The sequence below is a fragment of the Hakea prostrata genome, chromosome 2 (genome assembly GCF_041222555.1).
Source record: "Hakea prostrata isolate BN-2017 chromosome 2, UWA_Hpros_2, whole genome shotgun sequence".
In the NCBI taxonomy this organism is placed as follows: domain Eukaryota; kingdom Viridiplantae; phylum Streptophyta; class Magnoliopsida; order Proteales; family Proteaceae; genus Hakea; species Hakea prostrata.
This window is the reverse complement of record NC_142601.1, coordinates 58,828,439-58,844,598: the sequence shown is the minus strand read 5'-3', so window position 1 is coordinate 58,844,598 and position 16,160 is coordinate 58,828,439. Positions and strand designations below refer to the sequence as shown.

The window sequence follows — 16,160 nt, the reverse complement described above, 5'->3', positions numbered from 1 at the left end:
GCAAGGTTATCTTCTCCTTAGAATCACTTACAATTAGACCTTAGATTAGATTAGTTCAGCCCAGAATAGAACAAAACAGCAAGTACAGATTATAGTGTTAACATAAACCAAGTAACACTTCCTTGAACTGGGGTATATATTTTAAATTTTATCTTTTAAAAATATCATTATACTGAAGCATTTTTTACCTCTGATTTGCAGCAGTGAACACTGATTGAAAGAAGCTTAATATTCTAACACAAGATGAGGTGAAAAACCTAACAAACAGAGAAGAAACAGATAAAACTGAAACCAACTTGAAGGTGGATAATTCTTTACTACCCTTCTCTGTTCTTCATAAAAGGACTAACAAATCATAATATTAACTCAACTTCACAAAAACTAACTTAAGATGACAAAAACTAACTTAAGATGAAAAAGTAAAGGATAAACCAACATTGAATTGATTAGCTATGTTAAACTAGTCAGGAAACTGGAATAATAAAGGAACCAAATTGAAATAGGATTTCTAAATTCATGGGAATGAACACAACAAAAGGAAGAAGTCCATCAACATTGGTTTGATGTATGATTCTCTATCAGCAACTCTCCTTGGTTTACCAACTTAATGCCTAATGCAATTCATGATATTACAAACCAACCACATTGTGCCAACACTAAAACAAAAACACTTTGGAAAAGGAAAACAATAAAAGCACAAAACAGAAGAAAAAGAAGAAGAAAAAAAAAACTTTTGAAACATTTAAATTCAGCAACTACAACACTCCTAAATTCTCCATGGCAACTCCTATATGCAAATTCATCTTCACTCCAACCACTTGTAGATGGACAACCCTTCCGGATCCAGTCCTTTAAGCTCCAAAGCAACTTTGACCCACAAATGCATAGTAGTTATAAATAACATTAGTTGATAGCTCATTGATAGAATGTAACATCTTCAAGGTTCCCATTTGGCATGAACTCATAAACCAAGTACCTCTGTCGGCTTCTTTCATAACCATCTTCCTCTTCTGTTACACAACAGCCTCTGAGGGGACTAGATTCATGTGCTTCAGATTACTGATGAGCTCAACTTCATTACAGAACTCTGCATCCCCTTGAAAATCTGATTCTGTGATTTTCTTCACAGCAATAGGAGTACCATCTGATAAGGTCCCTCTATACACAACTCCACATCCAGATTCCCCAATCAAATTCTTCTCTGAAAAATAATTAGTTGCCTTCTCAAGATCAGTGATCTTTAACCAAACAGAGAAATTATTGCGATGCAATCTTGGTTTCGCTCCCAGCTTCTCCACATCACACCCAACAGGCTTACCTTTCCTAAACCAATGCCACCAGACATATAAACCCAATAAACATGAGATAATCAGAATAGCCAAACCAGCACCAGTCAAAGCAGGCACGAGAGCCGAGTTGCTGCTGCTGCTTCCATCCACCGTAGAATCGATTGGGAGCCAAAAAATGCAAGAATTTCTGCTGACGTTCTCCAGCTGCATCTGAGAGAAACTCTAAGAGCAAAAACCCAGATTGAAGCTTCATCTCTCTATGTGTCTGCAAACATCTCTGTGTTGGGGATTTACAGGGTTATGTATTTTCTTCTTCATCGGCTTCAGGTGGATCTATGGAAGAGAATCATAGTTTATTAACGTGGAAGCTTGGGCTGATCCTTCCTTCAGTTGCCTGAAATCGAGTGGTGGTGAGGTGAAGCTTAAAGCCCTAAGCGAAGTGGAGAATCAGATCACAAAACCAAGTAGCTCGGTGCTATCCCTGCCGTTGTTTCAGTCCTTGCTGGTGTCGCCGTCCATAAATTCTTAGTTGCAAGACGAAAACAGGGTGCAAAAAACTGAAATTGGAGAAGGAGATACGGAGAGGAATAATCGGCTCAAATGATGGATTTGAAGTAGACTGTTCGTCTTCTTCCTTCCATTTTGAACTTGCAGAGCAACTATTTGTTTTGTTTTCAAACTATGTTGTTTTCGTAAGCTTTTGATTTATTATTTATTTATTATTTAATTTAGTATCTATTTTAGTAGATTAAAACTAAAATAATAATAAATAAAAAATTCAAAGGACACAAGGGTATTTTGGTCACAAAATTTATTAAACTAACGTTTTCTGTTAAGGTTGTCCTTATTTAATCATTTCTTAAAATCACAGGGGAGCCATATGCAAAAGTAAACTTAAACTGGACTAAAAGTGACATGGACCAAACCTCAGGGGTCCAGATGAAAATTACCCATAAATTGTTATTGTTGGTTCCTGGGTTAAAGTTAAACTGATATGTGAATTCAGAATCGTTCTAACACATGACATGTGAGTCATGTGACATACAAATCTCGCTGTCAGCCGGCCAGCCGTCCTCTTATTTATTTATTTATTTTGCTAATACGTTCACCGGCTTACCAACTAACCAACCGGTCCAAATCAGCGGAATGACAGATGGTGATGACGTTTCAACTACGTTTCTGTTTTCCATAAAAACCATTCAGGTTAGGGACTTTAAAATTTAAATACTTCGAAATTACGTAAACGTATCTTACTAAGTTGGTGGGCCCACGTCGTTCGTTCGTAGGCCATTTCGTAGAGAATAAAGCAACAACAAAAACTCACCTCCTCATAAAAGGTATCTGGATCCCATGATCACGATAACATTAAATCGATCACGCCCCGTTTAAAAAGAATATTCCTGACATAAGTGGGCCCACTGCCGAAGTTCCAAGATTTGGGTTTACCATTTATATGAAGCTGAGGGTAATTTTGTCATTCAAGTATGTCCACAGTTGGTATTGGGTTCCGTAACTTCCGTTACGGCAGTTAATAAGATAAGACATATGCTTACGTGGCAAAGATGAGAGAACGCTTTCAGACAAAAATCGACCCCGTGTGAGTTGGTGCGTTTAACAAGTAGCTCCAGATGTCTGGGAGTAAGTAGAAAAGGCAGAACCAGAGCAGAAACCCAAATTGAGTCTCTCTCTCTCGCCGTCTCTCGGAAGAGTACGGCGTGAGAGAGGAGCATTTTCGATCTGATCACATTTACCCCAATGGCCATTGCAGAGGTGAAAAAACAAAAAAAAAGACAATCATAAGAAGTCGTAACTGCACATCGTTACTCCTCTCTTTTTTTTTTCTCCCCTAAAAAACTTTCTGAAACGTTCCCACAAGTTACTTCGAGTTCACGGAAACGGAGGGGCCCGGCCGAGATTTTCTTACAATAAATTAAGAAATTAATTTTGAAGGACTAGATTTTGCAGCTTTGTTGGTGGCGTTTTCGCTAAGCTGAGGTTTCTGTTCTATTCCGTGAATAAAGCTGTCATTGCTGATGAGAATAACGTTTCGTGAAGGTTGTCTCACCTGGGCTTTATGCAATTCGCTTGTTGCCAAAGGAGAATTAGCCTTGAAGATAAGTTATCTGATCACGTTTTGTGCGTACTGCCAATAGAATTGAAGTATTATATTTTGTTTCGGAAGCGAAAGCACATATTTTCTTCTCGAATAGGTATTTTTGTTTTTCATTTGGAATTTGTAGTCTCTGAATTTCTTTTCTCTTCAGTGTAATTGTTGAGAATTGGGCTGGGAGAGTTACTGGGGATTTTGTGGTTCTGAAATTGGTAGTATTGTGGAGAAGCTCGGCCGCGACTCTCCATTGAGTAGTGACCGATCTTCTTTGGTTCTGTGCGGGCCTGATTGTATTACAAGGTCTTTGATTGGAAGAAAACTAGTGTTCCCATTTCCAGATTAACGATGGGGAAGGCTACAGCGGGCAAGAAGACGACACAGGCACAAGGGAAATCTGGGGCTGTAAATACAAAGACTAAACCGGGAGAACATGGCACGAAAGCCTACGACGAGGACACGCTTGTCTTCATCACCATGTCTCAGGAGCTGAAGGAGGAAGGGAGCAAGCTATTTCAGAAGAGGGATTATGAAGGAGCAATCTTAAAGTATGAGAAAGCCCTCAAATTGCTGCCCAGAAACCACATAGATGTACCCCACATCCACAGTAACATGGCCGCTTGCTACATGCAGATGGGTCTGGCTGATTACCCCAGCGCCATCAGAGAATGCAATTTGGCTCTTGAAGTGGCTCCCAAATACAGTAAAGCTCTCCTGAAGAGAGCGAGGTGCTATGAGGCTATCAATCGACTTGAATTGGCCCTGAGGGATGTTAATATGGTTCTTAGTTCAGAGCCAAAAAATCTCACGGCGTTAGAGCTTGAAGAAGGGTTGAAGAGGGCAATTGAGGAGAAGGGTGTCCAGGTGGATGATAAAGAGATCATTTTGGCTCCAGAATATTTTGAACCTCCTTTAGCTTCACCTCGATGCAAAGTAGTTAAAGAGAAGAAGAAGAAAAAGAGCCACAAAAACGAGAAGAGAACGGATGATAACACCGTGGAGAAGAGAACTGATGATAACGCTGAGGAGAAGAACACTGAAGATATAAAGAAAGCTGAAGATAAGTTGGTTGTGGAAGAAAATATTAGTACTATCAAGGAAGAAGCCACAAGAACGGTGAAATTGGTGTTCGGGGAGGATATAAGGTGGGCCCGTCTACCAGTTCAATGTAACATTATGCAGCTAAGAGAAACAATTCGAGATCGTTTCCCAAGCTCAAAGGGAGTTCTCATCAAATATAGAGATCAAGAAGGTGACTTAGTTACAATCACAAAGACTGAAGAGCTGAGATGGGCTGAAGCATCAGCTGATTCACAGGATTCTCTGAGATTGTACATTGTAGAGATTAATCCCGAGCAGGAGCCCTTATTTGAGGTAGTGGAAAATGGTAAAGAGGAGGAAAAGCCCATGAAGTACCGAAATAGAACTTCTGAGAATGGGAATGGAGAAATGGAAACTGGGTCAACTTGTATCGATGAATGGATCGTCCAATTTGCTCGTTTGTTCAAAAACCATGTTGGGTTCGATTCGGATGCATATTTAGATCTTCACGAACTTGGGATGAAGCTTTACTCAGAAGCTATGGAGGACACCATTGCGAGTGAAGAAGCTCAAGGCCTTTTTGATATTGCAGCAGAGAAGTTTCAAGAAATGGCAGCGCTTGCCCTGTTCAACTGGGGAAACGTTCACATGTCCAAGGCAAGGAAAAGGGTTTTCTTTGCTGAAGATGCTTCAAGAGAATCCATACTTGAACGGGTTACGGCAGCATATGAATGGGCACAAAAAGAATATGTGAAAGCAGGAAAGAGATATGAAGAGGCCCTACAAGTAAAACCTGACTTCTATGAAGGCCTTCTTGCCCTTGCGCAGCAGCAGTATGAGCAAGCAAAACTTTCTTGGTATTATGCTATAGGGAGAAAAGTTGATTTGGAGTCGGGGCCATCTGCAGAGGTTCTAGAGCTTTTTGACCGTGCTGAAGACAACATGGAGAAGGGAATGCAGATGTGGGAAGAAATGGAGAAGAAGCGCCTTATTGAACTTTGTGAACCAGATAAGGTTGGAGTACAGTTGCAAAAAATGGGGTTCGATGGGCTATATGCAGATGTATCAGCGGAGGAAGCTGCAGAGAAAGCTGCAAATATGAGATCTCAAATAAATATTTTATGGGGCACTATGTTGTATGAAAGGTCTATTGTGGAATTTAAATTAGACCTGCCCGTCTGGGTGGGATGTCTAGAGGTTGCTCTTGAAAAATTTGAACTTGCTGGAGCTTCTCCAACTGACATTACCATAATGATAAAGAACCATTGCTCCAATGAAACTTTGCTAGAAGGTAAATATGACTGCCAACTGATGAAAATTATTCCAGATCTGATTGTCTCTCTCTCTCTTCCTTCTATAACTGATTTGAACTGTCTGGACAATAATTGCAGGATTGGGTTTCAAAATTGATGAGATAGTGCAGGCATGGAATGAGATGTATGATGCCAAAAGGTGGCAGAGAGGTGTTCCATCATTCAGGCTGGAACCATTATTTAGAAGACGAGTTCCAAAACTTCATCATGTTTTGGAGCATGTCTGAATTCTTTATGTTAGCTGGATCAGATCTGAGCCAGCATTCTTTAGTGCAGTGTGGATTCAGTTTTGCTGCTTCATTGTCATATGGATGCAAAGTGAATGAAATAGGTAATCTCTGCACTCTAGATTGGTCAATTTCAATAAATTTATTTTTTAGTAGAAGGCTTTATGTTGTCTGAGTACCACAATCTTAAAATTTGTGACATTGTTGCTGACAACTTGTGACGATTTCAAAATTTTTATTTGTACTTGTTTTCATCTGAAGTTTGTTAGGGGAAGGATGAGGATTATGTATTCCAACAGTTTTGGTATTCAAAAGGATCAGTACAACCAGTTGGGATTTAGCTTGTGGATAACTGTAATTGGTAATGTAGATTCTGTGATCATAATCCCAATATAAAGATAAATGAAAACAATTACGTCAAAAAATATTACTGGCTAATAAAATGGATTAGAAAAGAATGCACTAAAATTTGAGGTGACTTAAACCAGCAATAACTTTTAATTTATTGGATTATCAGTACAGATCTAGTAACCTAAGGTTTCCTGTTTGAAGTATTGCTGGACATTTGGATGCATTATTCTGCCACCACAAAGAACAGTTGACATTTCTTTTTTAATAATACTGATTTTGTTTTTGTTATGCATTTTTATTTCTTTAGATTCTCTGATTTCTTACTCTTTAAATACTACAAGGTTTTAGGTGCACCACCAAGAACTCTAATGAAGCATGAAAGACAATTTCTGCAACATTACAACTTATAGATCTAATGAATACTTGCAAAATTTGGTCTCTGCATCTTTACAAGAAAAACCCAGAGACTGAACCATGGCACTGGAAGTGTTGATTCCCTGGTGCCACCTCCTTCCTACTGCTTCTGACTTTAAGCTTATCATTGGTATCTAGAAAGCACATAAAGCTTCATCTCTATGGTCACATGAATGTGCAGCCCATCTGATTTCAATCCTTTGAGGAATTTGGATGGTTGACACTTATGCTACCAATATCAAGGCACAGCATATGTGGTTCAAATCCTTTGTGGAGTATGGGTAGTCGACCTTTATTCAACCAGTACTATTAGCAGAAACAAGGACCTAACCAAAGTCCAAAGATAACCCAATTATCCAAGAACAGTTAGTGATGAATGTCTTTCCACTTGTTCTATCATAGATGGTACCTTTCTCCTTCAGCCTTCTCTCTCACCTAACTATTACGTATTAGTGATGCAACTGAAAAGTAAAATAATTTAGATTATATGTTGTAGCAGAAAGTTGTCGTCCACCCATAGATAACTGTTCAACTATATCATGAAGTTCACAAACTCCTATTAGGGTTTCAGTATCTTTCCAAAATACCCTTCTGGAACCCTCTCTGCCCATGATGAATGGGATATCATTTGCCATGGGTAAATGAAAACTCTGACCTGAATATATTTCCTATATTGGGTTCAAATTCCAGAGTCTGCAATGAAATTGGATAGTAATTGGTCAATGTATGTCTGTTATAGAGTGGATGCAGTTGAGACCCCATAACCTAAAAGTTTTTTTCTGGACCTTTTAAACATGCATTGTCAACCAGAATACCATGGTTGATTTAGTTCTGATGGATGGCACATTTGTTGTGGCCCATTCAGTTATTTGATTGATGAAATGTCTATTTGTTTACAGAACCAAAAGAGCAGAACTCAAAGTTACTAATATTCCTTAACTCCTCCAAGATAGTTAATGAAAATAGATACTAGAAACCAACTACGTTGATTAAAATGACATTTACCACTCGTCTTTCTTCTTCTTTGATTTAACACAAGTGACAGAGTCATCAAGAGCATGCCATGCTGATAGGTTTGTTTAACTCCTCCTTCTGTTTACAAGAACTGTTGGTTCCTAAAAGGATCAGTGCGTACCTTCATCTTCATTTTAATTTCTCTAGGGATATCGGTAATGTATATTGCTTTAAAACATAATATAACTGCTTTGATCAGATTTCGGTCCATATTTGATTGAGAAGATGGTAACTTTCACAGCCTCAAAATGAATGCTAAATAAGATATGTGTATCTTCTATGAATCATTTTGTAAATGCTTATTTGGCCTTGAAGTTTCTTAAACTTTCTGCTTTAGCCTAGAAATTAAGAAACTTCGTGGACGATATAATTCTTTGTCCTTTCTGTGAAGCACTAATGATGGAAATTGGTGGATCCCTCTTAATCTCTGGCCTAGTCTCCTCTCCTAGGCTTGACCCTTCCCCTCCCCTTGTGCCTTGCCTTGCCTTAGTTCCTTTTCTGCAATATCTTGGGAGCCCAGGGGCCCTTCTGACACATAGACCCCTTCCCCTCCTCTCTGGGATCACTGGAAATGCTCTTGAACAACAAAAGGTCAACCCCCTCAGATGATTTTTTTAGTCGAGCTCCTGCTCTCATGAAAAAGAAACAGAAAAAATAAAAAGAAAATAGTTTACATTCAGCCTTTGGGCCTTCGGGCTTGAGTTTAGTTTTTGTTTTCTGTAGTCCATTCTGGTGCTCTTTGCTTTTTATCATATTCTTCATTATATTAGTTTTCCAGTAATAGAAAAGTTGAAAAGAAAATATTTCTTGCAAGTAACTTACACACTCAAACATGAGAAACATGAGAGGACTGTGACAAAACCAGAGACTTAAGTAGATTCATCTTAAGAATTCTACCAAGAGTCAAAAGTACCAGTAGGATAGGGATTAAAATGCGCAGAGTAGACTAACTTAAGAACCACTACTGACTAAACTAATTCATTATACAATAGAGACAAACATCTTAAGACTTCCTTATATTTCACCCCTTTTTTTGTTTTTGTTTTTGTTTAATGATGAATTCAGTTCATACTGGAACTGATTATATCATACTTAAACTGAACAAAGTGACTGTCACCAACTCAGCATCTTTCTTACCAGAAACAATGTTCCAGCATGAGAGTCCACCTACGGTTGTCACAGGGCTGAATCTCCTTGAATAGATGTATGCAATCATCTATACATTCTGTTATTTCCATTCGTCCCAAATGTTTCAAATATATACCAACCAGGAAACTTAATGCCACATCAACCTTTCTTTCTTCCCAAGAGGGATTGACTGCCAAAGCAACGTGAACTCTTGGATTTATTGAGGAGGATTTCAGTTTAGACTGATTAGAGATACTAAGTGGGCTCAAACACCAAAGCACTGTGGAAAAAGGTGAATGTTGCTACTAGTCAAAGATGAAACATGTGGGAAGACATAGGTCCCTCTCTCAGTTGTAGTCTATCACATGTGTTCAACTTCAAGTTCATTTATTAAAATCATAGTTTTATGGAAAACAACCCTGGGATCCATTTTGTGATAATAATGAGTAGTCTATTCACGAATACCTTTTTTGTACTTTTTCTCTGTCGATCTTTTACACAGGCGGGAAAAGAATGAACTGTCTTTCTGTATTTTTCCCAACAGATATCACTATGCATTTGGTACCCAACAGTTTTTTATTAAAGCTGCAGGAATTGATTTTTTTTTTTCCTAAGAACAGTATATTCTTTTTCTGGGTGATTGTTGTCAGTGATTCTAGTTATTTTTTTTGCTGTATCTGGAGTTAACTTCAATGTTGACTTTAATCAAAGTCTGCTTCTAAGGATATGCGTTTTTGTTGTTTTCCATTCAGGTATGTTATGCTTATGCTACGTAGGTCCATTCTTGATGTGTCATTAGAAACAAGCAAGAGAAGAAGGTTGTAGTTTTTGGAATGCTTTTTTGTATTTAAGGCTTTTAAGCCCGAGAAGCCAATTATCTGTCAAATAAGTTTTAATCTGGGGAGTGAGATATTTGTCTGGCGTGGACCATATGAGGAAGCAGAAAGAAACTTCTTTTTGTTGGTTTCTGCATCTGCTCCGAGTTTCCTTTAGATTTTCACCCATTTAGGTAGAAGATTGCATTTGTAATTTATTCTTGTAACCATATACGGATCTGTGATTTATTGTAACACACCAATGTGCTCCTTTGTAATCTTTTGTGAGTTTTATATAGAGAGAGAGATTGAGACAATTTTTTTTTATGTACTTTTTAAGTTTTTGCTTATTCAATTTCAGTTTTGTAACCGATCTTTCCATTAAGTACTAATATTGTGCTCTGGTTACTATTTTACGTTTAATGTCGGAGCAACCCTTAGCGCAATGGTCAGTGGATCATTGTTGTAGTCTAAGTCAAAGGCATCAAAACAACTTCTCAACAAAATTTGTTAAGGTAAGTCTGGGTAGGAAAATTGCCCCTTAGACTCTTCTTATGTGAAAATTGCCCTTAATCCAACCGAGCCTTGAATCAAGGGTTTGTATTTTCAATTCTAACACAACTTCGGGGTTGAAAAAAAACCAGCTGGTTCGGGCCATTTTCATACTCAGAGTGACAGAGCTGGTTTGGTCGATTCACTAAACCCAAACTCACGCCCCCGAAAACGTAAGCTTACTTATTGAACCATATCTCAAGCTTGTTTAAAAAAATGAAATAAAATTTGTAATTCATGTACAAAGTTACAAACACGATTTTCCCATTATTTACATCCGTAACCAAACCAACTGTATCTTTTCAAGATACCAAAACCAATCCAAAATTCAACTCGACATTCAAATTTAACATTTTCAGCCAAGAAATCGATCCAAAACCGGTTAAACCAAATCAAAACCAACCCAGATATGAGCTCGGCGCATCTAATCAGGCGAGTGCACTAAAAATGGAATACTACCAGACACCTAGATAAAAGACTGAACGTAAAAGAACAAAATGATTGAAAGAAAGAACCCGTGGAGAATTTGATTGCCATTTCTTACCAAACACCGAGATAGAAGAAACATAAACCCATGTGTGATAACAAAGTTTACAAAACTAAAGAATGAACCCATGTGTCTAACGAATGCTCAAGCTTCTCCATTCCCATTGCAGATGAAGATCAGTAAAATTTGTTGTTCTAAAAAATGGATTATTTACAAAATAACAGTCAGTACTAGTTCTTATAGACATTACGGTCCAAATCCCTAAACTGGAACCGACCACTTGAATTGAGTCAATGGTTTGAGCTTGGTCCAAGGAAGACCTACTGATGGGTCTTTGTCATGATGCTTCTCCAAGCAGATGTCAGCCGAGAAGTCAGGAATCACACATCGCAATGGCGCATAGTATCATCATATGGCTTTTCGGTAGAATAGCGTTGACGGAAGATTTGGCGCATCCTTGCCCATATGTCCAACCCTAACATTTAATTCAGCATTGAATGCACTGAGTTTCATTAAATGCGCTTGGATAGGCCAGAAGCTTCTCATTCTCTCCAAGTCTGCCTCGAGTACTGCATACAACCGTTTTGTCCCCCCAACTGTGGGATGGGGTCACATCAAGATCAGTTTAACGTTAATCTCTTGATTTGCCCAAGAGATTTCCAGCTGTCTTGGGAACCATGCATATCATCTGATTGTGCAAGCCTTGTCAAGAGACCATCTCCGCCGTTCACTAAGGCCATCCTGATCGTAGGGCCACGATAAATCAGCCACTTTCTTAGGTACAGTCCAACTGCATGAATAACCGAAGGACACACAAGTAGAGGCCAAGATAACTTGAGTTCTCAAGCTATTACTCTCATGCATTTACTCTTGAATAACATTCTCTTCACCATTCCTTTGAACATTTAAGGTGGAGTATCTGGTTCCCCTACTTGTACTAATTTAATCATTGGAGGTGGCTTCCCATCCTCAAAGGCCGTTCACTTTCACCTTTGCTTTGGTCTCAAGAACCAAGATTGAATCAATGAACGAACCAAGGAGCCAAGAAGCACAGTTTCACCACAATATTGGTCCACTGTTCAATATGCATTGACAGAGGTTCACAAATGAATTTGTGGGAGTCATATAGGAGGAAGAGCTATAGCTTATAAATTATAAAGCAACGATTTTATTGGCCACGAATGCAACATGATGCAATGGAGTATGTAAAACAATGTCATTAATGTCAGATTCACGCTCCAACCAAAGACAGCCTGCTGATCAATTAACTTTTATTCTCAGCCCAATACCTTTTGCTATGTGGGAAATGGATATCTTTGGACTATTTATAGTAGCTTCAGGAGGGAGGAAATTTGTTGTGAGAGTAATTATTATTTTGCCAAGTGGATAGAAGCAAAGACTTTAGCGACCATAACAACTAATCATATGGAAAATTTATTTCAAAACAATGTGATAATTAGATTTGGTTTGCCTAAAGTTCTACTCACAAATCATGGCAAACCATTTGATAATGAAATATTTAAGGAATTATGCGCACATTGTCACATAAAGTACATCAACCAAATAATACATTCCAAGTAATCCTTGTAGGTGATCATTAGTTATAAGGTTCTTGGATGTATTATGAAAGCAAATAATATTTCGAACTATATAATGTAAAGTACTGAACACATGTAAATTAGGTGAACACAAAGACATGTTTGAAATTGTAATGTTTATTAAAATACAAATCATGGAGGCATTTTAAGAGTATTTCATTTCTTTTTTATTTCTTCTTGGTGATTTAGAACTATTTTGTTCATACATTATGCATGTCTTTTGTTGAAAACTTTTTAGGGATGCCCCAAGATCGTTGGCAAAAAGCGTAGATACCCCAAAGCCATTCAAATTGGCAATTACCCCCTTTTCCATCATAAATCTTAATTAGTTATAAGAAATGAAAAATATACCCTTAGTTATATTATTCTTTTTTTTTTGTAGATAGTTATATTATTCTATACCTTATAGTATAAAATTACAAATTGAGGAAGAAGATCAGGAATTCATGGAGAAAAAAATAAGATGAAATTTAATATTCAATTTTTTTAAAGACAACATTGTAAAGTTATAAGAGAATGAGAGTAATATGAAAACTATAAAATTATTTGACAATGGCTTAACGGAATTTACTAAAAAAAGTGTACTGTTGTGAAAATTTAAGTGACATTTTAGGGAGTTATGCCAATTTGATATATTTTTTGCATGTATGTAATTTTTGTCATTTGTCTTGGAACCTCTCTTAAAATTTTCCTTTTTTATTTAGCAATGCGTTATACATGATTGAAGATAATAAATAATCATACAATCGCACAGATAATTGAAATGTTTGTGGTTATTGTATCTCATTCTTCTATGCATTTAATTACATTTTAATACAATGATTTTGAGTTTAAATTTTTTTGAAGAATAAGTTTGATATACTGGAGGCAATTGAAATCAAACTAATTTTAAAAAGAAAATATTAAGTAAATTTTTATTTCTAATTTCATAGCAATATGAACTAAATTAGATTATTTATTTTTAATAACTTGAATAATTATCCAAGTCCTCCAATACAAAATTTCATATAATAATAATAATAATAATAATATTATTATTATTATTATTATTATTATTATTATTATTATTATTATTATTATTATAATATTAAAAACATGTACTCATTTTTTGTAGCAAATCTTTTTCTATCCTTCTTCCTCATTGAAATACCTTTAAATTTCTATTGTCTTAACTTTTTTTTTTTAATCTTTTTTTATTGGATATTTTTGACATTTCAGCTACTAATTCCCCTAAAAAATAAAAATAAAATCTTTTCTTAAATTCTATATTTCCGTCAACGATTTTGTTTTCTTTTTTCTCTATTAGAATATTTGAAAAATAATAGCAGTATATGAAGAAATTAATTAAAAGAATTAGAAGAAAGAGAGTAGAAGAAGAGAACAATTAGGGAAACTAATGTATCCGTCAATAATACTTTATACATTAATTTTTTTTAGCCATAAAACCATTGAAATAAATCCCCTAATCAAATCTCGGATTCATGAATCAGAATATCCGTCGTAAAAGGGATGGTGCGGTGTTTTTTTGGGGGGGGGAATCCGGAGACAATTGCACCCAAAACAGCGCAAGTTTGGGGACCATTCATCCACACCAAACATAATTAAAATTATGCCACGGCTAAGAGAAATCCCGGATTTTATGTATTTAAGATAAAATATTATTGACGGATACATTAGTTTTTTTTTTTTTTTTGTAAAGTTATTCTTTGTTTTCGGGCTATCATTTTAACAAATATAGAAGTATTAAAAGATTGTAACCGAAAAAGAAAGAAAAAAAAAAGTATTAAAAGATGGCGAAGAAGGAAATTTTGAAATAAAATTTTTTTTTGTCATCTATTTAATTTAATTTATTTATAATAAATTATATTTTGTTTAGCTAGTTTTGTCAACTTTTCATTAAATAATCTATTTGGTTGTTGTGATCATTTAGGAAAGATCCAATATTTTTGACACTTGAGAATGTAGATCTTTCTACCAAAAAAAAAAAGAGAATGTAGATCAGAAGCCTTACATTGCAATCATTAAGGTTTGCATATTTGTGTGGTTTTAGATTTCATAAATTAGATACTGTATAAAATGTTAATGTTTTGTATTTCTTATATTTATTTATTTATTTATTTATTTCTAACGAATATATGAGTATTTGGACATCTGTCATATCAAGAAAAAATGATACCTTATTTTCTATACATCATTAGATTTGCAATGTCTTGAAACTCTTTGTCTTCTTCATTGTCTTACTAGTTAAGAATTTCTTTCTTCAGGCTCAACACTAGGTTCGGGTAAGTTAATTTAAATTTTTTTGAAACAGCTGTCCACGCTTCCGTTAATCTCTATTCAAGTCAATGCAAGGTTGATATAGTGGTAAGATCCATACTTCTCAGTGAAAAGGTCATGGGTTCGATTTTTGTGAATGACAAAGCTCCCTCTAAGAGGAAACTACATTTAACACTATGTTGTTCTTGAGGCAAGTATTGTCAATGATGTAGTTATCCAGTATCCATTCGTTACAGCAATTTAATTTGATCAATCTGAAAACTAATTAATTATACAATTTGAAACTATTTAGGTCTCCAATAAAGATGCAATAAAGATGGTAAGAGAATTGGTTATGAATGAGAATGAGGGACTTACGGCAATAGTTTTGTGTTTTTATTTTTTTTCACAAAATTATGTCTCATTTGCTTGGCTCTCCTTTCATTTATAATAAGATTGAAATTTTTTTCTTTCTTCAAATGTTAATCTTCATTGCTATTCATATGTAAATGATGTAATTTTTCTAATTCATGGCGATGCTTATGGTTGCTTTTATGGGTTGAAACCAAATAGGGATTTTTATATGTAAACAATCTAATATAGTTGAATTTATTGGAGTTAGTCATATTGTTCAAATACTTTGAAAATGTAAATCAATCCAATCATGCGTTTTCTTAATAAATTATATCGATTACATGGATCTTGATTTTTTTTCCTCTATAACTCTATTTAGATATTTTATCTCTTACCAAAAATAAAAAATTAGATCGAGACAAGCCTAGCGGGTCAAAGAATAGTTCCAAACTTGCCCTTGGCCCTAGTCAGTGCCAGAATATTTTGGATCTAACCTGTCCTCAGGGCTAAAATCTTGAGTCTAAGCCCTGTTTTGGCTTAGGGCGGGCTTAGGATAGGTTAGGGCCGTCAGGGCCAAACTTGCACCCTTAGTTTTTCTCACACTCAAGCACAATATATGCACCATTTAATTTAGCGTCCGTTTGCCTTATCCCAAACTTAGGGTTTGAAAATCCCAATGCACATTCAAGCTTGTTGGTCTCTACCCAACTTAAGTCCACCTTAATTGACCTTGATCTTATCAGATTTAACTTTATTAGCTTTGAATGGTCTTGAACCCAAGAGAGGACAATGGGAGGAGGAGAAGAGAAGACCACCAGCCAAAAAGAATAATAATGCGCTTTAAAATGTTGAATAAAAGAAAAATAAAGTAAATGGAGAGAAACCTTTGTGTGTGGAAAAGAATTAAGAATAGGGGATAATTGAATAGGAACAGATCTTAACTTAATAATTCTTTTATCCTTAGCAAGTGATATTGATATCATATTTACATTTTACAGTGTCTCAGTAAAAATTATTGAGGTAAAGTGGTATAAAAATTTATTTCTTAAGCCAACCCAGCCTTGAATCAAGGGCTTGCATTTTCAATTCTAACACAACTTTGATCCTGGGTTTCTGATCCAAACATTATTAGATCAGAAGCGGCGTGGTTTTTTTGAAGAGCAGTTCATGGGAACCTCTCAACTGATCTACATGCATCTTGAACCATCCATTGG

The 16,160-nt window shown here is 36.0% G+C and overlaps 1 protein-coding gene across 1 annotated transcript; it reads left to right on the top strand.

Annotated features, from left to right (window-relative positions):
- The first annotated feature begins 3,244 nt into the window (after positions 1 to 3,244).
- On the top strand, positions 3,245 to 10,396 carry LOC149025275 (protein PHOX1-like). The gene is made up of 3 exons (XM_089145501.1): positions 3,245 to 5,728; positions 5,829 to 6,081; positions 9,637 to 10,396. The coding sequence occupies exons 1-2, from the start codon at positions 3,745 to 3,747 to the stop codon at positions 5,975 to 5,977; spliced, it is 2,133 nt and encodes a 710-aa protein (XP_089001627.1). The 5' UTR covers positions 3,245 to 3,744; the 3' UTR covers positions 5,978 to 6,081; positions 9,637 to 10,396.
- Positions 10,397 to 16,160: the final 5,764 nt, after the last annotated feature.